General features: G+C 32.2%; 3 protein-coding genes across 4 annotated transcripts in view; all 3 read left to right on the top strand.

Moving 5' to 3' along the window:
* Positions 1-2,645: 2,645 nt before the first annotated feature.
* Positions 2,646-10,433, top strand: LOC132739174 (uncharacterized). The gene is made up of 8 exons (XM_060726829.1): positions 2,646-2,812; positions 4,963-5,122; positions 5,605-6,068; positions 6,192-6,393; positions 6,660-6,740; positions 7,128-7,217; positions 8,059-8,163; positions 9,131-10,433. Exons 5-8 carry the CDS (start codon positions 6,699-6,701, stop codon positions 9,752-9,754), a joined length of 861 nt encoding a protein of 286 aa, XP_060582812.1. The 5' UTR covers positions 2,646-2,812; positions 4,963-5,122; positions 5,605-6,068; positions 6,192-6,393; positions 6,660-6,698; the 3' UTR covers positions 9,755-10,433.
* Positions 10,434-12,553: 2,120 nt separating this feature from the next.
* LOC132739189 (uncharacterized) overlaps positions 12,554-22,436 on the top strand; it is a 37,230-nt gene continuing 27,347 nt past the window's right edge. Inside the window, exon 1 of the mRNA XM_060726856.1 lies at positions 12,554-13,165. The gene's annotated coding sequence lies outside the window, so the exon portion shown is untranslated. The remainder of the gene's footprint in view (positions 13,166-22,436) is intronic.
* On the top strand, positions 13,159-22,349 carry LOC132739192 (uncharacterized). Of its 2 annotated transcripts, none has more exons than XM_060726859.1 (5): positions 13,159-13,557; positions 13,836-14,018; positions 19,126-19,282; positions 19,625-19,705; positions 20,326-22,349. In XM_060726859.1, exons 2-5 carry the CDS (start codon positions 13,879-13,881, stop codon positions 20,608-20,610), a joined length of 663 nt encoding a protein of 220 aa, XP_060582842.1. In that variant the 5' UTR covers positions 13,159-13,557; positions 13,836-13,878; the 3' UTR covers positions 20,611-22,349. The 2 variants fall into 2 exon arrangements, with proteins under 2 accessions (XP_060582842.1, XP_060582841.1); XM_060726858.1 differs by having other exon boundaries at positions 19,126-19,309; positions 20,326-22,344.

Genomic DNA, 22,436 nt, shown 5'->3' with positions numbered 1-22,436 from the left:
CTTAAAGGCAATTATTATACTAAACAAGGTAGATGTCTCGAATAAAAGCTCATAATGGTAGAGCACTCAATAATTTAATTTTCTAAACTAACAAAATTATTTTTAACTCAAAAATATACTTCTTATTATGATTGAAATTCAGTGATCTGTAAAGCTTCTATTTAAGTAAACGTTATGTGTTTTCAACAGAGGTATTTTAAATCTAAATTGAATCTTTTCAAATTTAAAATCTGTCATGCGTTGAATCTGATTCACTCAATGTCAGTACCCTATTCTATTTAATTAAGAGCACCTTACTAACTTTGAACGACTAGATACTGCGAGATACATACACATAAACAGAATTGTACAGAAATGCGACAGCTTGTTGCTGTAGACTTGTAACTCAAAATCAGATGGCAAACCTTCAAACAGTGAACATGGCTCTTGTCAATGTAAACTATATATTAGGCTACCCTTCTTCTATACAATTATGACCATTATCAAGGACCAGTAGTAAAAACAAACAGATGGATAAGATAAGTAATAGAGGTACATAGTATAAATTACATGAACTAACACTTACATTGTATATTAGATACAAAACATTTTTCTATAAGATACAAAACTAATATTAACTTACAAACTGCGTTGACAGTTAATTGCCATTAATCTGTATTTAGTGACCCTTCCAGACATTTTATGCTGCATTAGAAGACATTATTAATAATCGCTGAGTTTTTTTTATCTCAAAACAATTGAATGGAAAATGACTTAAACATAATGTCCCTAAACTTATAAGAACTACAATCAAGTTTTTTTATGGAAGTGGCATGCTTTAAAACATGTACAAGTCTAAATACATTATCTGTTCTGTTTCTTAAAGGATAACCTTGTCAATTACCTGTTTTTAGAAAATCTTATATAGTCAATCAAAACAAAAGATAAGGAATGTTGCATATCTAAATACCTCAAAACATTCAATTAAATCGCTATTATAACCGATTAGAATTGAACAGAAAAGTAATTCAGTTATAATAAATAAATACATACAAGCATTTTACTGTGCGATAACCTCAGCCAACATCCCCAATACAGGTGTACAAGATTAAATAAAGATTATACATCAAAACACAGTGTTATTTACTCGAAATTACGAGTTTATAAGTCAAAATTTCGAGTTATGTTAGTCGAAATTCTGAGTTACTGAGTCGAAAAATCGGGTTAGTAAGTCGAAATTTCAAGTTAGTATGTCAAATTGTTGAGTAAGTAAGTCGAAACTTTTAGTTAGTTAGAAACTTGAAATTTCAAGTAAATAAAAAAAAACACATGGCACAAATGCTTTTTCGTGGAATTGAAATATGCGATAAGAATACATTTAAGCTATGCCTGGTGTATATGAAATACTACCGATATAACTAACATGAAAGAATTTCACTCCGTCAAACAGCTGCGTTGTCTACAAAGTAATTTTGTTTTAAATTATATGCTTAAGTACATATTCGTTGATCTTCAAATGGAAAATGCCCACATTTTTATGAATTGAATAAACTAAAAAATGAAAGAGGCAAACGTTTCAATTGTTTTTGATACGCCGAATAGTTGAGATTAGTGAACGCCATGAGGAGCTAAAATATAGGGTCTTATTATTGTGTATATTGTATAAGAACTACATGATTGTAATCTTACTTGTTATGAAAGTGATCAATCTCGCACCTCGCACCATAGAATTGAAGCAAGTAATGAGGCAAAATCATTTTAATAGAGTGTATGTTTCCAACAACATACATATTCTGTAAAATATATTAACTTAGTTTATACAATAAATTGGTTACATTTTTTACATCAATATAAATATGTTATTCATTTCAAAGAATCCTTGTTGGGTGATTAACATGGGCAGCTCCTGGTTTTATGGATGTGCCATATTCAGAAAAGAGGGCAAACATTTATTCGACCAGAGACGTACAGGAGTAGCTAGAGCAAACTTAAGTGGATCCATAAAAACACAGAAGGTCAAAGGGGCAGCATTTTTTTTACTGTGTTGCAGGGAGACAGAGGAGATAGTAAGGTAGGGTATAGTGGTCTCTCTTCCCCAATATTTACAAGCAGTTAATGCTTTTTCTTTTCAATAGCTTGTCCCCTAATGATAGTGGTTCCAACTTCGCTCGGACTGTTTACGTTTTAATTGACTGTGCAGGATTTTTAAATGAGCTTTATTATGTCTTAAGATTTGTAACTTAAAATAACATTGGTGAGGGGGTTAAGGCAGTTTTTTTATCAAGGTACTTGTAAACTGAAAAGGTCTCACAATAGCCTTACTTTGCTCCAACATTGGTCTTTTATCAAGTTTACTTTAAGGGTGGTGGATAAAGGGAAATGAGTCACATGTCAGTTTTGCAACTTAGAGATTAAATCTCCAGCTACGTAAACTTGGTTAAACTTAAAAGATTCTTTATGACAATAGCCAATATCATAATAAATCGATATCGTTTACTTTTGCGCATTTATAATTTGTTTAATAAACGTGCGAATAAAACGGAAAAAGGTTTAACATAAATTTAACAATTGATCGTTAAATAATTGACGTTTTGCAAAATAAAATATTGGAACATTGCCCGAAGTTTTACATTCTTTTTAACATTTTCAGAAGGAAGTAAAATGTTCAATCGTCTTCAACAGAAAAAAAAACACACGCGGTTTATCTTATAAACTGAATGTATACAACACGGCTTGTTGTCATTCATCGCGAGACTTTAATTAATATACACATTATTATATTTGTAAAGTAAAAGAATAGTTTTGAAACCGTTTTATTGGATATGACTGGGCTGTAAGTATGACTTTAATTGTATTTTGGAAGCATTTTAAATAGTCCAATAATGCAGTATAAGTTAAATGGTGATACTGCACATCAAAGACCCGCCAAATGACGTGAATAGTTACAGGTAATAAACACAATCTGCCTTGAGAATTGTCCTCTATAAAAGTTGAATATCCAAAGCACTAATCAAGTTTTGTTCATTTTATGGTATATGTTCATTGTTTAATGATTAATTTGCATATTTTTGTGAAAAGGTAGAATAACCTATCATGTATAAATCACAAAGTAAAGCCATGTCTGAAACTCTGAAATGTTTGTTGCGACAAAGATTGAAAGGTCTGGTGGAAGTAAAATAAATTGGATAATAAGTGAAAATTAAATGATCTGTATATAACTTAAAGGTGATGAAATCAGGCTTTCTAAAAATATTGATATTGAACCATAATATTGGTGCTAAATGGTTAATTTTCGAATGATTTTAAGGACCAACTGTTCTGCTATTTCAATCGGATCGTCCTCGGCTGCCATCTATTATAACGGTCCTTATCTAAAGACTAACGGAAGGAAAGAAACGTTGCGATTACTGTTATTTTACAAATAGCAAAACTATCAATCAGAACGTCCTCGGCTATTATTTATTATAACCTTATCCGAAGACTGGCGGAATAGGCCGAAAAGTAGTGACTGTAATATCCAATGATATTAATAATGAAATATAATCAGATCTTAGTTACGTTATGTTTACTTATCTATTAAAGATCAAAATGTTTGATTTAACACATGATTACATATTTCTTTACAGTTCACTTACCAGGGAATTTATGTATAGAACAACTAAATGTAATAATCTAAGCAGTCACAGAATCCTTCAAAACAACTTATTGTAAATGTTTGTGATACATTTTAAAACAAACCTACTTTTCAGTTAGTTAATTGATTTATAACTGAAATGTTAATTATTTTAGTGACTAAGCATACGCTGTGTCTGTTTTCCAAAAAAATAATAACTTGTCTGTTGCGCCAAAAATCTTCGTTGTGTATTTTAGTAATACCTCTTGGTCCCTGTCCAAATTTGGTTCAGTCATAATAATATAGACTAGCTCAATGATTAGGTAAATGAAAAACAAAAGATAAAAAAGAAGAAAAAGTAAAAAGAACAGTATATTCAAACATGTCAGTATTACTTCAGTTAAACAATTATTTTAATTTTCTTAAAGCCCGTCGACATGTTTTACATCAGACAAGCTATTTTATATAAGATAATATGAAAACTGTTTCATTTTGTTTAAACAAAAAACACAAAAGCAAGAATAGAATGTTCCCCATTGCTGGATAGACGAATGCATATCTACTAGCCGCCGCGGTGTCTAATAAATCATTTGGTACATTTAAAATATTTCAATCCTATTGGAATTGATTCAAATATTACGTTCGAAAACAGCAAACTACAGTTTGATAAATAATGAAATGATCTATGCTATGTTGCCTTTAAAGCAGAATAAATAACGGTATTCATTCAACCGAAAGTATCTCCCTTATTGGAGTAATTTTTTTGTTTAAAGCAAACTGCAAGCTTGTGAAAGAAGCGTCAACTTCTCCTTCTTAGTCTATGCAACACGGTCTAAGACAACGATAGCAGAATTAAACATTCAGAATCCATCAAACGGATCTGTCAGTTTTCCTTATATCACATACTGTGTTTCGTCAGTATCTAAATGAATCCCAAACCAATTTATAAGGAGCATCTCCTTGTTAACATAAGACCACACTTGTGCAATGTTATAAAAGTGACTCGTTTACAGACTATGTAACCATTCGGAGATTTTGATTATATCATATCATGCGATAAAATTTCTTATAAGTGTTGATAGCCATAAAGACTTACATTCACTTATCACAGAAACATTTTAAAATCATCATAAGGTTCTAAGTATGTATATTTAAGATATATATCTTGTTCGTTATGTTGCAAACAATGCATACAGTGATCTCTGATAAGGTTATAATATCAAAACTTGTTATAAGAGAAAATTAACATGATGCACCTAGTTTTATATTTTTCAGTCATCACTAATCTGTTCGAAGCAAAGTGTTTTCTATATAAAATTAAAAAAAAACATAATGTTTTAGTATTAATCATTCTTTTTTACCATTCTAAGGAATATCGAAAAATCACATAGGGCTACTAGCCATACCGATTGGTCTCGACCGAAGACAAAGATAGGCAGAAATGAACTTCTGGAAAAACTTCTTGCATTGTTGACAACCGATGTTCAAGACCTAGCAAACTCTGTGTGGGAAACATTAGATAATGATAACGTATTATTTTTTCAGTATTAAAACAAATTTTGGAAATTGACAATTTTTGCCAGGATAACATACAAAACATATCAGATAGAAATTAACACACAAAAACTTATGGTAAAACTGTTGAAACTAATTACATAGAGATAACTCTCATTTGCATAAAAGTAGAATAAAAATGTCTTTTTATCAGTAAAGTTATATATTCACTTTGAGAGGTATATTGCTTAAAGGGTTTATGACAACAACATCTACTTTTGAGGCGAGTTTGTGCATTCTTTATATTCAGGCATTCAGTTGACAAAGAACGAAACAAAATGTTTAAACTTAAATTTGTCAACATAAGTCATTTTTTTTTAAGTTTGTTCACATGTAAACATAAATGTGTATACAAACATTCTCGATTTTACCAGTCAACCAAATTAACATTAAATTTTGTTTTTGTAGTATGACACTGTTAACTCAATATGACCTTGTTTGTTATATCACTCTTTCAGGATGTTTATCAAATAAATACAACTGAGGTTGCCAAATTGAAAAGAGAAAATGAAGACCTTCGACGCGAATTGGGTACGTCTCGAAAGAGTACGGACGAGTTATTTGAAATGAAGAAAAGATATGACGATCTTGAAAAAAGGTTCAAAGAATATGACGAAAGGAGTACACAGCTGAAAAATATCGAGAAGAAATATGTGCAATGCAAATAATCCAAAGATGAGCTAAAGAAGTCATTTGATAAAGAGAAACTGCAAATGCAACAAACCATCAAAGAATAAAAAATTCAAATCCAAGCTCTAGAGCATGCAGAAAGCAAGATTGGTACAGATCGCCGAGAACGATATGAGTTCCGTACTACTGACACACAAGAATCAGAGAGATATTCTACATTGGAAAAACAGCTTAAAGACACCAGGGAGAAACTCAGAAAAACTGAAGAAGACCTAGATGAGACTAAAACAAGGTAATTTAAAGATAAATTCTTGTTAATGTTATAATTGTTTGATTTCTGTTAGTTGTTGTATGATTTATTTTTATTTTAACATACTTTAACGAAAGACTTTATTCATGTGCACTACCTTTTCAGACTAAACCAGTCATTGAAAAATAAACTGTTAGAAAAAAATCCGAATATTGATGATTTAAGTGACAAAAACCGTCCGACGAAACTTGCAGAAGTATATCAGGAAATTTACGATAACGAATGGACGGAAGCATTCGAAAAGCTCGCCAATAAGCAAGGTGATGACGAGGAAGCAGTAATTTCAACATTAGTCAAAATTCTTGTGGTATTGCAAAGTTTTTAATCATAAACTTTTTGTTAATAAGAATGATACCTTAAACAATTTTGCAAATAGCACATCAGTTTTATTTCATAATTTATAACTTCAACAGTTCTCATAAGATAATAATTCGCGTTCAATATGTCGAATGTATGCAATACGGTGGTGTTCTAGTGTTCACGATTATAAGTAAGTTATCATATGTCTCATATATTTCAACAGTATAAAGGGAATTTCCAGTTAAAATATATGAATATGTTAATATATTTTAGGAAACAAAGTCCGTATGTGAAAAAGAGGCAGAAAGGCAAATGACAAAAATACAACAGGCTATAACACAGGACGACAGAAAAGTATTTGGCTTCATACTCTTACATCACTTAAAGGCTAACATCATGGCATTCATTTCAATACCAATATTTAAATCGGATGGCAATATTACTACATAAAATATTCTTTTGATCAAAAAAGCAGCAGTAAGAGAAGTCCTATTGTAATCGACAAAGCAGACAATATACTTGTCAAACAAAGTTAAGTAAATGTAAACGCATAACCAAATGTTTTCCAATTGTTTTCATACAATTCAAACGTATATGTCCTTCTTTGCAGTAGAAAGTGTTACTTTGTCATTATATAGAATAAGAAAGCTTAGTATTATTTTCGTTAAATTTGTTTGATTGTATATACATATAAGATATTTTTTACTACTAGAAAACTGACGTCTATTGTTTCAACTGTAGGTGAATGCTAAAGTAATTTCAAGTATTAGCAAGCCATTGAAGGAATGCAGGAAAAAAGTGGCTGTTTATTCCGCGAAACAAGTGTGTAAGGTATTCTGTTTTGATCAATTCTCCCTCTCGTAAACACATTTACACCTGGTCATCCTTAATATGTAAAATCTCACCTTTATTGATTTTTATTTTACATACGGCCAAAATGAAAAAAATAGTTACTTGAGTACGATAAATCCATTACATCTCAACTTCACATAATTATGCCCCCTCTTCAAAGAAGAGGGGGTATATTGCTTTGCATTTGTCGGTCCGTCGGTCCATCGGTCCGTAGACCAAATGGTTTCCGAGTGATAACTAAAGAACCCTTAGGCCTAGGAACTTCAAACTCGGTATGATGATTGGTCATGACCAGTAGATGACCCCTATTAATTTTTGGGTCAAGGGGTGAGATGTCAAGGTAATATTGACCTTGTTGGTAAAAACGGTTTCCGATCAATAACTAAAGAACGCTTAGGCCTAGGAACTTTAAACTTGGTATGGTGATTGGTCATGACCAGTAGATGACTCCTATTGATTTTGGGGTCAAGGGGTCAAAGGTCACATTGACATTGTAGGTAAAAACGATTTTCTTTAGGATACATTTCTATTCCATTAAGCCTTAAATTTGATGTTGGTTACATGTACAAAATGAATATTTGTCGCTGTATCTAAAGTGATGTACACTAATTGACAAAAATAACAGTTTCTATAAAATGACTATGCATGTTTAACGGGACCTGCATCACTGCACACTTAATTAGAATGATTTTCTATTCTCTAAGCATGATCTCCTGCGTCTGAAACACTTATTTCCTTGGTTAAATAATGTTTTACAATTTCAAATGTTGTTACTCAATTCATTCGTTGTTTAACACTTTATGTCTCTGCGCAATTATAGAAACACTTTGAAGACCTGAGATATTCCACATCAATTGTCGCTCAAAAAGCCAGACTTGTGCCGAAATATTTCGAGGCGTGTTTCAACTTATGCTGGCTAATGGCAGTAAGAAAAAAATTATCACTATTTCAATAATCTATGTTTTACATAGCATATCTTATACCGCGTTGTTTTAGGTAATAAAGGACTGTTTCGCAGAAAAAAGTTTACTGATCTTGTTTTATATAGTACGTCAAATCAACAACTCATTAGAAACCAACATTTGACATTCTTTTTAAAAAAAAAACAACAAAACGTCAATTGCATTTCTGTTGACTTACTTACACGGACTTCATAATTATATTAATAGAATCATTTTGGGTATGCGGTGAATATCAAAATTATAACAATATTGTAACGCTCCTGGAAAATATGATATTGGGTGGATTTTAATTTCGTATTTTAAAAGAAGCAACACTTTTGATTAAAATCATAGCTATTGTTATATTTTTTAAAAGTTTGAAAGTTAAAGGAACAAACATGATTAAACATTATATTATTTCAATTCCTGCGTCAACTTTGCTGTTTACAAACATAATAAACATTTTTTGTGCTTCTCAGATATTTTCCCGACCATGTTACTTTGACTTCCCAATAAAAGCGATGTAAGTCGGATGTGTGGATTTTACAATAAAAACTCCTAAAATATCTACATCTCGTTAATAAAATGAGTTTTATATCGACTGCCGTTCTTTTCTTTCTTTCTTTTTTTGTGTTACCAAGACTCGACTACAATTAGTTTTATTAGCGTAAATGCCTGCAACTTCATTTCGGCGAAATTAAATTGAGTTTTCCTTTTATTAAAAAAATAATTCTTAACAATATTTTATAACACTTACATTAATACTGCAATTTAAACTGCAGAATGCTTTGATTTTAGGCTGACAAACAATATGCCTTACATATTTATAAATGTAGCTTAAATTAATTGATTATAATTATAGTATTCTAATTGTTTATCTATCTTGTTGAGTCCAAAATATTATTTCAAATATTATCAACTTTTCATGATATCAAATTATCATCATTTTAGGTTCAAGACCCCCCTATGTGCTTTGGTCCCGATGTAAGGCAAGGAGATGTTTTCGATACGGATTTATACGAAGCATACACGAAAAGTGGCAACACTGTTGCGTATGTTGTTTGGCCTGCTCTTTTACTGCATAAAGGAGGTGCAGTTCTTTACAAAGGAGTTGCTCAAGGAAAAGAAGATCATTCGCAGCGAACAAAATGCGCACCGAACCTGTATGAAAGACATCTCAATTCAGATGAAACGGATGACTTATTTTCTAGCCCAGACCGAAACCACAAGGTGTATAAAGATGATAAGACATCATATGATATTGATAGACTATACTCAACAAAAGCAACAGATCATCATAGAATTTCCGGAACAGACAACGACTACGACTGGAGAATTGATAACAGCCCACCGCATGGACATGACACATCTGATTATTCTCTAAGCGATCTGAATAATGCAAGTCAATATAAAACATATACGCAGGGTTATGATAAGTACAAGCAACCGTACAATGACTATCAGGCGAGCATTAGTCATCACGAGACTAAAGTAAGGCCTGGAACGTCATCACGTTATCGTAGTAAAACTGTTTACACACAGAAAACAGTAACACCCCGGTATGCTTGGAGATAAAGAGATGTCGATATGTATAATATTTAATTTCAAATTAAAGGTTCAAACTTTATTAACTGTATGTCACTTAATGACCATCCATGAAGAAAATTGAATGTCAACTATAAATAAGATTAGTAAAACATATGTGTTGTACTTATCATTATTTGTTTCTTTTAAGTGACTATGTTGAATATAGAAATAGATATTTATTTAACAACAGAAAATTTGAATTAAAAAGTTGCTTTTAATAACAAATATGTATTTTACTACTAAAATTTTACTATTAAGTAGCCTTCATTTTTTTATTATTTTAGATTATATTAACATATATGTTATATACGGAATACTTATACACATGTCTGTATTGGTCTTCTATCTGCTGTAGTATGTTTACTTTTGTCTGTATCGGCGTCCGTGGTCGAGTGTTTAAGGCCGTTTACGTCGAACCACTTGCTCCTCACCGCTGTAGACTCAAATCCCGACAACGAGTTTGGATTTGTTCATGTGAGAAATCTATATAGCTGCCGCACGGTTCATAGATGGTCTCTGCAAAATTTGATGAATATACTTTAAACAGAATCATAGTTGTTATTGTATTATGTATTATAATAAGAAATGATAAACACAATGCAGTAAAATCTATTTAATTACTTGAAGTGTTTTATATGAGTGCATTGATTCGGTGAGAAATAAAAAAATAAAAGTATTTTTGTCGTGTTTCTCTTTAACAATTATATTAAAGTTTGAAGTAAAACAAGTCAAATACAAATGGTGTGCAGCATCTTTTTATTAATAATGATTCTATTATGGCATGGAATGTTTCAATTCAATATGAGAGAATTTCATAGCTCACCTTAATTTATTAAAATTATCACATATTCATATAAACGTTTCATTTTGCAAAACTAAAGTTTAAAGCAATACGAAAGATACGATGCTTTTACCCGAAATATATGTTTGTATTTCACCCATTTGTAACATATTTGACACTTGACCGAGTGTGTGCACGTGACTGTCTGGTAATATTGTCGCGCCAATTATTTAGATTTTCATATAAGGGCAAATAAATGCTTAGATCTTCCATTTTACTCACGCATCAATTATTTCCCTTTTACACAGAAAGTTGTGACTTCACTATTGAATGTGTACTGACTCAGACAACTGTTCAATAAAGTAGAGAACAATATGAATGTTTAGAACAAAAATAATGTTATCGAGAGTGACATTAATTGTGTCAATCCTCGAAACTTAATGTCGCAAACGATCGGACTTTCAAAAACGTATTTTAACTATATGTTACTAGTCTCCTATGTATTGCTCAACTGTTTCACTATCGTTCACTTTCTTAGTGAAGTAACGTTAAAGTATTCACAAAGCTGCAAAGGCAGTGTAATATGTAATCGATTGACTGATGATTTAAAACTATATTGTCACAATTTTAAAAAAAATATGTCATAACCGTGAAGTGCATAATAATGATAATAACAATAAAAATAAAACAATCCTTTTCACAAGACAAGGATTAAGAAGCTGAAATTAATGTAATACGAAAATACAGCGTGAATACCATTGAAAGCTGTGCAGCTTTAAAAAGGAAGTTATTATAGTATCGAGATATGCACTGACATCGCTCAATATTTACTATTATAATGGCGTTTAAACATGACCTGGACCATAGCAACCTTACTGCCTCGACTTATTAAATAATATAAAGTAGTAGTCTTTCCAATCGTTGTTTTGAGATATATACAAGTACGTTATGATCACTAATAACTGGTATTTATGTCTATCAACCTTGGACTATGTGCTAAAAACCATATGTTTTAGCAAGCCCAGTTAGATTAAAAAAGAAAACTCAATACACATAGGTAAGTAATGACTTGATACATTCTAAAGAGAACAGAAAACAAAAAAAATTTAACCATAAGACCTACGTTGTCGTGCAAATGTCAATATTAAGAATGACCGACGGGGACATTTCAACCACACGAATTCCCAACTTCATCTTCGCGAATTCATATTTATGTTTTTTTCGTGAATTCACGATTTCAACTAAAGATTTTGCGTATAATAGAAATTACTTACTATTTTAACGACTGCGCCACCTTGTTAATAATAGATTTGTGACGATAATCTTTTAATCACCAGATTAAATAGAATCAAATTATTTAGTTCATATTAAATGAAGACGCTGTTAAACATCTTTTGTGTGAGGAAAAGGCAGAAAGAAAGACTAACCGTCGGCCAAATGTAGTTTTGTTGAAATATATAATAGTTCCTATGCCCAACCGGTAGCTTTGATGATATATTCTAATCAAGACAATTGCATTGAATAATACTAACACACGGGTATATTGTTTACATTAAGAAACACTATGTTATATTGTTGTACCTAAATTATATGAATGGAGTCGATACTTACGGGAATAAATAAATTTCATGTATTTTATCTTATTTTCGAACAAAGTTAATGCAACATTGAATTTGTTTTTAAATTTTCAAAGAAGAAACATTAACACGGTACATTGAATGATCATGCCGCTATTAAGGTCGATTTTAGTAAGCAATGTTTGTTTAGTAAAATCTGACAAATAACTACGTAGTCATGCAAGTTTAAGATTGCATTATATCTTTTGACACATGTTTGAATGAAATTAGATTATCTTGTTTAATGTTAACTGATCGATACTCGCACTATACTTCGATCTTACATAGCTTTTCATTTGATCCACCGCCAAAAAGATATGTACGTTAAGTACTAATAAAGTATTCACCATATCATTAATGAGATTGCAATATTTGGATAGAATCCGGATAAGTTTAAATGTAATTGTGATTTGTTTATTTATACATGTACAACCGCTTTTCAGGTAGGAAATAATTATTTCTTCCAGTTATCACCCCATGAATTCGATTGTTTTTGTTACTTACAGTTATTTCAAAGACAGATAACTAATTCATACGTCCGACAAACATTGCCAAATGCTTCATGCTCTTCGCAGTATAACATTTCACGGCTGTCTATCAATTATCAAGACTTTTTAAAAGAAAAAATTGCATAGTCTTAAGTGAAGAAGAAAAAAAACCCTAACTTCAATACATTAAAATCAGAAAATGCAATGAAAATAACTCGAAAAAAGGTCGGTTACCCCCTTTTTTCTGTCATCATATTGAATTTTCTGAAACCATCCTTTCGGAAGCGCACCGACAAAAATATAACTGTATTCCACTGGCGCAAGATTGCTAAAATGATGATACAGGTGATACAGTAACTTAAGACATTTTGAATCGTTTTAATGTAACAATCATTATACTTTACTATATCATACGCTTTTTAACAAATGTTTACATGTTTAACTTGAAAGAGCTCGTTGGGATTTAATATTTCACACTGCTGTCACCTTGACATTTTATATCGCCTCACGATAGGTAAGAGTTTAAGTTTTCAAATGTATTTATATTAAGACTTTACTTAGAAAGGAATTTAACGTCGAATGCTTGTTTTACATAATTTTTTATGAACTTTATTATTTTACAAATATACTCATTTAAGCATTCTTTTCTCAAAAATCAATTGGTTGTAAACATATTTTAAATGAAACAAGAAAACCTATCTCGGAGATAAAAGACCGTGAGTAACTACAGTCTTAATAAAGGTTCGATGCGCTTTTTAAAAGTATTTTAGTGGTAAATATACAATCAATTTACAATTTTATACATCGTGGAAACGGACAAAATTCATGGACGACGAATTAAATGAGGTTTGTGATATATTGGTGAAATCACAAATTCAGTTAGAAGATTGCAGATACATTGCCGAGGTAAGTTAATGTGTTTATACTTCTGGAATAAAGCTTTTTTTTATTTGCAAGTGTTTTGAATGATCAGCAATCATGTTTTATTCATTTCATGATAGTTTTCATAACACAACAAGGTAATATTCTGATTGATACATTATACTACAACACTTTTTTTCAGTCATATTTTGTGTCTGCTAATATCAAAGAAAACGAAAAGTTTTATACATTGAAATATAAAAGATGATGATGTTAATGAGTCCGTTAAACATTAGATTAAGTAATAAGTTTTTATGCTTCAGGATCAAGATACGGAAATTCTTTTTCTTAAAAACGAACTTTGGAATGCACAAGACGAAAAAAAAAGCCCTAATAAAACAGCACGATTCGGATTTGCGTGCGAAAGATAAATGCATATCCGAGTTAGATGAAAAGGTTCTTCAGTTACAACACGAATTGGAATCTAAAACTAATGAATTACAAAGGTATAAAATATTTTTTTTAATGAAAATACTATGGCCAAGGTTATTTTTGTACATTTAAACGGCCGTTTATATTTTGCATTTCAATTAATACCTTTTATTTATGTCAAATAACACAAATTTAAGTCTTTTGTAAATAGATACTTTACACACTGATATAAATTTTGTTCACTACAGTTCTGTATGTATTAGGTGTATTTATTATTTCTCATTATTATTCATTAACCCGCTTATTTATTGTGTTAGTTTTGTTTCTTTCGTTTTTCTTGATTATTTATTTTTTACTTTTTAGCTCACCTGAGCTAGCTCGGGTGAGCTTTAAGGCTCGTTGAATGTCCGTCGTCCGTCGTCTGTCGTCCGTCCAAACTTGTTCATTAACACTCTAGCGGTCACTTTTTTGCCTCAATCATCATCAAACTTTGTCAGGATGCTTATCTAGTTGACAGCTCGATTGAGTTTAACATGGGTCATCTCAGATGAAAAACTAGGTCACAGGAGCTAAAAATAACAAAATCTTGTTATCATTCTAGTTGTCACATTTTTGTCTCAATTGTCATTAACCTTGGTCAGGATGCTTGTCTAGGTAATTGCTCGAATAAGTGTCATCTCAGATGAAAAACTAGGTCACAGGAGCTAAAAATAGAAAAATCTTGTTAACTCTCTAGTTGCAACTGTTTTTATCCAGATATCCTGTAAATTAGTCTAAAGGTTTTCTTTGATGATTTCTAGTTCAAGTTTGAATATGGGTCACCTGGGGTCAATAACTAGGTCACAGGAGCTAAAATAGAAAAATCTTGTTAACACTCTAGTGGCTACTGTTTTGATCCAGATATCCTGAAAATTGGTCTGAAAGTTTGCTTTGATGATTTCCAGGTCAAATTTGAATATGGGTCACCTGAAGTCAAAAACTAAGTCACACCCCAAATATGTAAAAACCTTGTTAACATTCTAGTGATCACATTTATAACTCAATTATCATCAAACTTGGTCAGGATGCTTGTCTAGGTAATTTCTCCGACTTTGGTTATCTCGCATGAAAAACTAGGTCACCGGAGCTAAAAATAGAAAAATCTTGTTAACACTAGTGGCTACTGTTTTGATCCAAGTATCCTGGAAATTGGTCTGAAAGTTTGTTTAATGATTTCTAGGTTTAGTTCGATTATGGGACACCTGGGTTAAAAACTAGGTCACACTGCTCAAATATGGATAGTCCTTGTTAAAACTGAAGTGGTCACATTTTTGACTCACCTGTCTAAGTAATTGTTCGGATGAGTTCGATGGGTCAGGTGAGCGATCAAGGGCCATCATGGCCCTCTTGTTTATTTATCCGGTTTATTTATCTTTTTTATTCATCTTTATTAATTTGCTTTCTTACATGTTTTTATTTATGTTTTCATTTTGTTGATATCTCCTGCGTGAACTTAATTGATAGCTTAAATAAAATATAACAATTATAAAACAAACCAAAACATCTTATGATTCTTATTAACAAATCCGGCGATATAGAGCTTAATCCTGGTCCTCCTGTAATCGCTGACACACTCAACTCTTCAAATTCATCTATTGAATCTTATGCTTCTCTCCTTAACCGAGGTCTGAGCATCATGCATTTGAATATCCAAAGCCTGAAGCCAAAGATTGATATTTTAGCTGTAGAGGCCCAACCTTATGACATCCTTATTTTCACAGAAACGTGGCTGTCTAACAATGTTACAGACACAGACCTTTACATTCCTAACTTTAGTAAACCCTTCCGTTGTGACAGAATCGATCGTATAGGCGGTGGTGTAGCTATTTATGTCCGTGATTCTTTACACGCTATTGAAAGGAAAGATCTGCAAGTGCAAGGTGTAGAAGCACTCTGGACTGAAATACATATATGTCAACGTAAATTAATTGTTGGGGGTATATATCGACCTCCGAATTCAAATAATACACAATGGTTAAAAATGGAATACTTGCTTGATCAGGCACTTAATCAACACGTTGATAATATCTTAGTAGCTGGTGACTTTAATATTAACGTACTTGCCAACCCTTCAAACAAAATGACAAGACTTATACATTCTTTAAATTGCGAACAACTAATAAACTCTCCTACGCATTACACAGAAAGTTCTAATTCACTTATTGATCTTATGTTCATTAAAAAATCTCATCATGTTCTCACGTCTTTTGTTGCTGACCCATTTCTCTCTGACCTAGTTAGGTTTCACTGTCCAATAGTGTCAGTACTTAATTTTACCAAACCACAACAAAACTGTTTTCGTCGTAAAATTTGGATCTACGATAAAGGTGAGTATCAAAAATATAACGAAAAACTTAGTTCAATTGACTGGTCATTCATTGACAACGATCAAAACCCAGATAATATTGCAGATTGTATCGCCCAAAACATTCTTAACGCAGCATCTGAAAGCATCCCAAACAGAATAGTAACTATCCGGCCAAATGACGTACCTTGGATAAATAATGATGTCAAAAAACAAATAAGAAAACGTAGGAAACTTCATCAAAGAGCTAAATTACTTAATAATGAAAATGCCTGGGCTAACTTTCGAAAAATTAGGAATGAAACCACAAAACTTATAAAAAAAACTAAATCAGATTATCAAAATAACTTAACTACACAGATTAATTCAGACAACATCACAGCAAAAACATGGTTTAAACTTGCAAAAAATTAACAAATAAACAAAGTACATCAACAATACCAACACTTACAGATGGCTCAGCAATAGCGGAATCAAACAAAGAGAAAGCTGACCTTCTAAACACCTATTTTAGCAAACAATCAACCATCGAAAACCCACACCATCCCCTTCCACCTCTTGAAATCATTACAAACGTCCTCATTTCTGGTGTAACAGTCACTACTCAAGACGTTAAGGACTCTATCAACTCTATGGACTCAGCTAAAGCATCTGGTCCGGACTTAATTAGCCCAAGGCTCATTAAGGAAGGTAAGGATGAACTAGCTTCACCACTTGCAAGGTTTTTCAACAAACTTCTTTTAAAATCTGTATTTCCCTCCTCCTGGAAACTTGCCAATGTTTGTCCTATTTATAAAAAGTCCGATCCTTCTAAAACATGTAACTACAGACCTATATCTCTTTTAAGCTGTCTCGGAAAAGTTATGGAAAGATGCATCCATAAATACTTGTATAACCATATCATTTCAAATAAACTATTAACACAATTTCAATCAGGATTCATTAAAGGGGATTCAACCATAAATCAGCTAACCTTTCTTTACAATGACATCAGCAAAGCCCTAGATGAAGGAAAAGAAGTTCGCGCAGTATTTTGTGATATATCAAAAGCTTTCGACAGGGTTTGGCACCAAGGACTCCTCTATAAACTTTCTTCTTTAGGCATACAAGGTTCTCTTCTTCAGTGGTTCTCATCTTATCTTGCTGACAGAAAACAAAGAGTCATCGTATCAAATACTTCTTCAACACTTTTAAATATCAATGCTGGAGTACCTCAGGGGTCCATCTTAGGCCCTCTCCTGTTTCTAATATACATTAATGACATAGTCACTGATATTGAAGCAAACATTCGACTTTTTGCTGACGACACTAGTCTCTACATCATTGTCGAAGATCCCAACTCTTCTGCTGCAATATTGAATTGCGATCTTTCAAAAATTTCTGTGTGGTCAAAAACTTGGCTTGTCTCATTTAATCCCTCAAAAACAGAACATGTCCTTTTCTCAAGAAAACGAAACAAACCCCAACACCCTTGTCTAGTCTTTGATAAATGTGAACATTTCTAGTGTTAAAGAACACAAGCACCTTGGTGTCATCTTTTCTGAAAATGGTAAATGGACATCACATATAACATCAAATGTTAATAAAGCTTGGCAGAGAATTGGTATTCTTCGAAGTCTGAAATTTCTTATTTCTAGAGCGGGATTGGAGAAATTATATGTAGCCTTTATTAGACCTTTGCTTGAGTATGCCGACGTGATGTGGGATAACTGTAGTAATGAACTAAAAAATGATATTGAATCAGTTCAGCATGAAGCAGCAAGAATCGTCACAGGAGCTACTAAGTTTTGCAACATCAACAAATTAATTAGCGACCTCATTTGGGATACACTCGCAGAAAGGAGAAGAAAACATCGTCTCGTACTTATGTATAAAATGAAAAATGGTCTCGCTCCTGATTATCTCTCTGGTCTGATACCAGAACATTTTAATCAACCCTACACTCTTCGCTCTAACACCGATATCCCATTAATACACTGCAACTCCCAATCATATGCTACTTCTTTTCTTCCGTATACTATTCGCCAGTGGAATTCTTTACCTGGAAATATTAAAAATGCATCCACAGTAAGTGCTTTCAAATACAAACTCAACTACAGAAATATGTCGTCTAATAAGAAAAAACACCTGTATAATTTTGGCAGCAGGAAAAACCAAGTAAACCATACACGTCTCAGACTTGGATGCAGCTCTCTTAATTTCGAATTACATAGGAGAAACTTAATCTCGTCTCCTTTGTGTACATGTGGTGCCATAGAAACTGTTTCCCACTTTCTGCTCAGTTGTCCTAAGTACCATATCCTACGTCAGCAATTCTTTGACGACCTACCCTGTGCCCCAACCCTTAATAATCTTCTTTTCGGCAATGATCGCCTAAGTATGGACATCAATCAGAATCTGTTCACACTTGTCCAGAGCTTCATTGAAGCATCAAAGCGTTTCGATTCATAATTCCCGACTCAGCGTTTTAAACATCGTATTTCCATGACAAACTGTGTGACACAACTTTTTTTTTTATTGTTATTATTATTTTTATTTTCTTCTCTCTTTTTTTTTTTATTAAAAAGGAAAATGAATAAACAAAAAATCAAGTAAAACCTTCCGAAAAATTATAAATTTAGATCAATTTTGAACTTAAAAACATGCACTGATCATATAAAGTGAAATAACAAAGACGAAACTCCATCATGGAAAGGAATTAATATAAGTGTTATGCTTGTTTTCTAATCCATATATATTGTGATGTAAAAATGTTACATGCTTGTAAAAATTGATGAATAAAATATGTTTAAACTAAAACATCTATATCAAATTAAAGTATTTAAGGTATTTTTTAGCATGCGTAAAGAAATTATACAGCTTTCTGCAAACCTCAAAACAAAGGATACCGCTGACATCAAAGACATTTTGGATTCATACAATGAGCTTTATGATACACATCATTCACATGCATTTGAAGAATTAGACAAAATAATCAAGGACGAGAAGGAAATAGTAATGATTCTAAAAAAGATGCTCTTTGTAAGCAGGAGTGACTTTAACTTTGATAAATATACAACCGCAATGGATTTATTTATAAGATTTTTGTAATATTTCAGAACTTTTAACGATTCAACTACAAAATATACAGTTAAATATATTATTGTTGATTTTCAGTGCCATACAAACCGATTGATTTTGCGATCTCATTTATTGCAGTTCAAGTTGTTTATCTAGTAGTACACATGTAATTCTTTTCCGAAGAATATGCAGGTTTAGCTAAAACTTTAAAGAGCGTGATGGCTACAAAAAATATTTCATTTATAGGGCTTTTAGTGACAAATTTCTCTTTTTTAGGACGCTATGCAATATATTGAAAATGAGAAAGAAGGGAAACAGTTCAGAATAAGACAGCCAACAAAAGAATCTGCCCTTGAAGTAAGTAATATGTTTTTGGACTTAAGTTCAATCAAGATAACTTAGTATTTTGATCAAGAACTGAGCAAACAAATTTCATTAGTTCAATATCCTTCTTGACTCTTTTTTTAAGTTTTTTTTTGTATGATTGTCCTTCACCTCCCACGCACGTATTTTCCTTTTTATGTGCATATGTGGGTATCTACATACAGCACACGTCTCGTACTGAAATGGTAACGTGATACAATGTTGAATTAGATTTCACTTCTTGGTATATTCTGGTATATTTTGCTTTACCTCCTTATCATATAATAATCAGTCACCTTTTTGTTGCATATATTTTGTTAAGCAAAATGTATATACTGTAACAGTAAACATCATTGTCTTACTTATCTCACTGTTCCGATGACACAAGAGAAATAAAGCAAGAAGAAATATTAGGTCCATTGCTATTCGCACATGTTGCAAAGGAGTTAACATTAAAACATACTGAAGTTACATTTTATCAAATACTCGTGTCCATGTAAAGATTGGCGATGATGTGTTCCTTTACAAGGAACATACAAGTTCCCTAACAAAGTTTTCTGTATTTCATATATGAATTACAGGTCTGGATGTAATGAGATATATTTTTATTTCAGAAATACTTAAAATATTTGAAGTCGCAAGATACCAAAATTGCAACAGGTTACGGTGCTGTCAGATCTTACATAAACAAATGTTTTGACGTGTGTTGGGAAATATATGAGAACAAAGACAAACTGAAAATTCAAAGCGACAATACCACAAATAGAGACATTTTCTCAACAGAAATGTACAGAGCCTTTACTAAAACAGGGAAACTCATTGATTACTTAGTATGGCCTGCTTTGTTACGCATTGATGGAACATCCATCGTACTAAAAGGTGTTGCCCAATGTCAGTAAAACAGTGAAGTGGAATAAATATACATATACATATCTGTTTTATTTCATCGTTAATTTCCTTTTCCGACCTTTTGTATCAATTTATATATTGAAACTTACAAATTGAACACTGTGGCAGTGAAATGTTACAACTATAATTGCTTGTGTGTTGATTGGTTTTATTAAATACATATTTCTTTATCAGAAAAGACAACTTGTTATTTCTTAGTTTGCTACATTTTACTTGTTATTTTTCTAATATTTCACTTCTCTTTCTTCTTTTTTCAAATGTTTGCACCAAGACCGCAAAAATAATTTATCGAGTTTTTTTTTCAATTTTTTATTGATGTGAGGTAATGGATGTTTGAAAACATTTTTAAACTGAGTTATGCAATAAATTTAAACAAACACCACCAAAGATGTTATTTACTTATTTGTGTGATACCAAAATGTGTGAACGAGCCAGCTGAAACGTGAGAAATTAACGCAAATTAACCCCTACCCTCAAACCCGAGCCACTTGTTTCTATTTTTTTCTATCACAGTCCAATGTTTTCGTTTGGTGTTGTCATAATGTAAACCACACAACATCACTCTGCGAACATGTAAATGTCACAGAGTGAGAAAAATGTGCAGCCTGGCCGGGACTCGAACCCAGGACCGACGGAATACCGTATCGCGACCCTACCGACTGAGCTATCCGACCGCTTACACATCTTCTCCCGTATATAGTGAACAGTATCGTGATATACTCCTCTGCTATATTGAAATTCGTCCTCGCAAAGCAATGTGAATTAAACTCTGAGCTGTATTCAGTCACGGCCCCACGTTGGGCTCCAAATATCACAGGGTGAGAAAAATGTGCAGCCTGACCGGGACTCGAACCCGGGACCGTCGAAATACCGTACAGCGACCCTACCAACCGAGCTATCCGGCCGCTTTTGTTATAGATTTTGTTTAAAATGCTCAACTAAAGTTAAACTAATTTTGATCATCTAATCTGAGCAAACAAAACCTTATAACTATCATTGCAACCATTTTTTTCAAAGCGGTCATTGACTTTCTTTAGTATCCGTTGTATCTACGGCAACAATTGACATCACTTACCAAGCTGTCATTTCGATGACAACCGTTGAATTACTATATAACGATGACTTCAAAAGCAACCATTTAGTTTCAGTAGCAGCCAGTGATTAACAAAGCAGGAATTGCAATAGCAAACACTCACTATTCATAGTAACTAGTGAATTTAATATTAACCATTGACCTTTGAATCAATAGCAACTTTAAGCTTTCTTTAACAGCCAATGACTATTTAAAGCAACCAATGATTTCCTTCTTTTCATTTATATCAATATTCCTTTTAACTTGTTATTAAGCGCTTCGTTATTGCTGTCAATGAATCAATGGTAAAAATTGTTTTCTTAAATTAACAGCTGAAAATCTGTTGTGAAAAATACTAATCCTTAATTCCAATGGCTTTGCGTAATGAACCAGACAGTATATACAGTATATTAAGGATTAAGCCTCCCAGGCACTAGGGTTACCTTTAGTTCATGTATTTAATACCGCAACCTCTAAAGACTGCCCCATATTTCATCAGGCCAAAAATTAACAGCAAATAATTGTTCACAGAAACTATAAAAAAGATAGATTATATTAACTTATGACTCAAAATATTTATGTGAGCATATGAAATGTTTAAAAGTGTCTCCAAAGTAGCCAATTTGTTTACCTTAATCAAAGAGAGATAATTGGATGGAATTTTCAACGTTACATTTTAATACATAGATAATACACGTGGAGCTTACATAGACAAATAATTACACAGCAACTTTTTTTATATAC

Source organism: Ruditapes philippinarum, unplaced genomic scaffold, assembly GCF_026571515.1.
Source record: "Ruditapes philippinarum isolate M1 unplaced genomic scaffold, ASM2657151v2 ctg753_1_1_1_1, whole genome shotgun sequence".
In the NCBI taxonomy this organism is placed as follows: domain Eukaryota; kingdom Metazoa; phylum Mollusca; class Bivalvia; order Venerida; family Veneridae; genus Ruditapes; species Ruditapes philippinarum.
The sequence above is the reverse complement of the archived record's forward strand: the minus strand, read 5'-3'. Positions and strand labels throughout refer to the sequence as shown.

Coding starts and splice junctions, on each gene's coding strand:
- LOC132739174 (XM_060726829.1), top strand. CDS start 6,699: ATGACAAAAATACAACAGGCTATAACACAGGACGACAGAAAA. Junction 6,741..7,127: donor TAACACAGGACGACAGAAAA/GTATTTGGCTTC, acceptor TTTCAACTGTAG/GTGAATGCTAAAGTAATTTC. Junction 7,218..8,058: donor CCGCGAAACAAGTGTGTAAG/GTATTCTGTTTT, acceptor GCGCAATTATAG/AAACACTTTGAAGACCTGAG.
- LOC132739192 (XM_060726858.1), top strand. CDS start 13,879: ATGCACAAGACGAAAAAAAAAGCCCTAATAAAACAGCACGATTCGGAT. Junction 14,019..19,125: donor AAAACTAATGAATTACAAAG/GTATAAAATATT, acceptor GGTATTTTTTAG/CATGCGTAAAGAAATTATAC. Junction 19,706..20,325: donor CAAAAGAATCTGCCCTTGAA/GTAAGTAATATG, acceptor TTTTTATTTCAG/AAATACTTAAAATATTTGAA.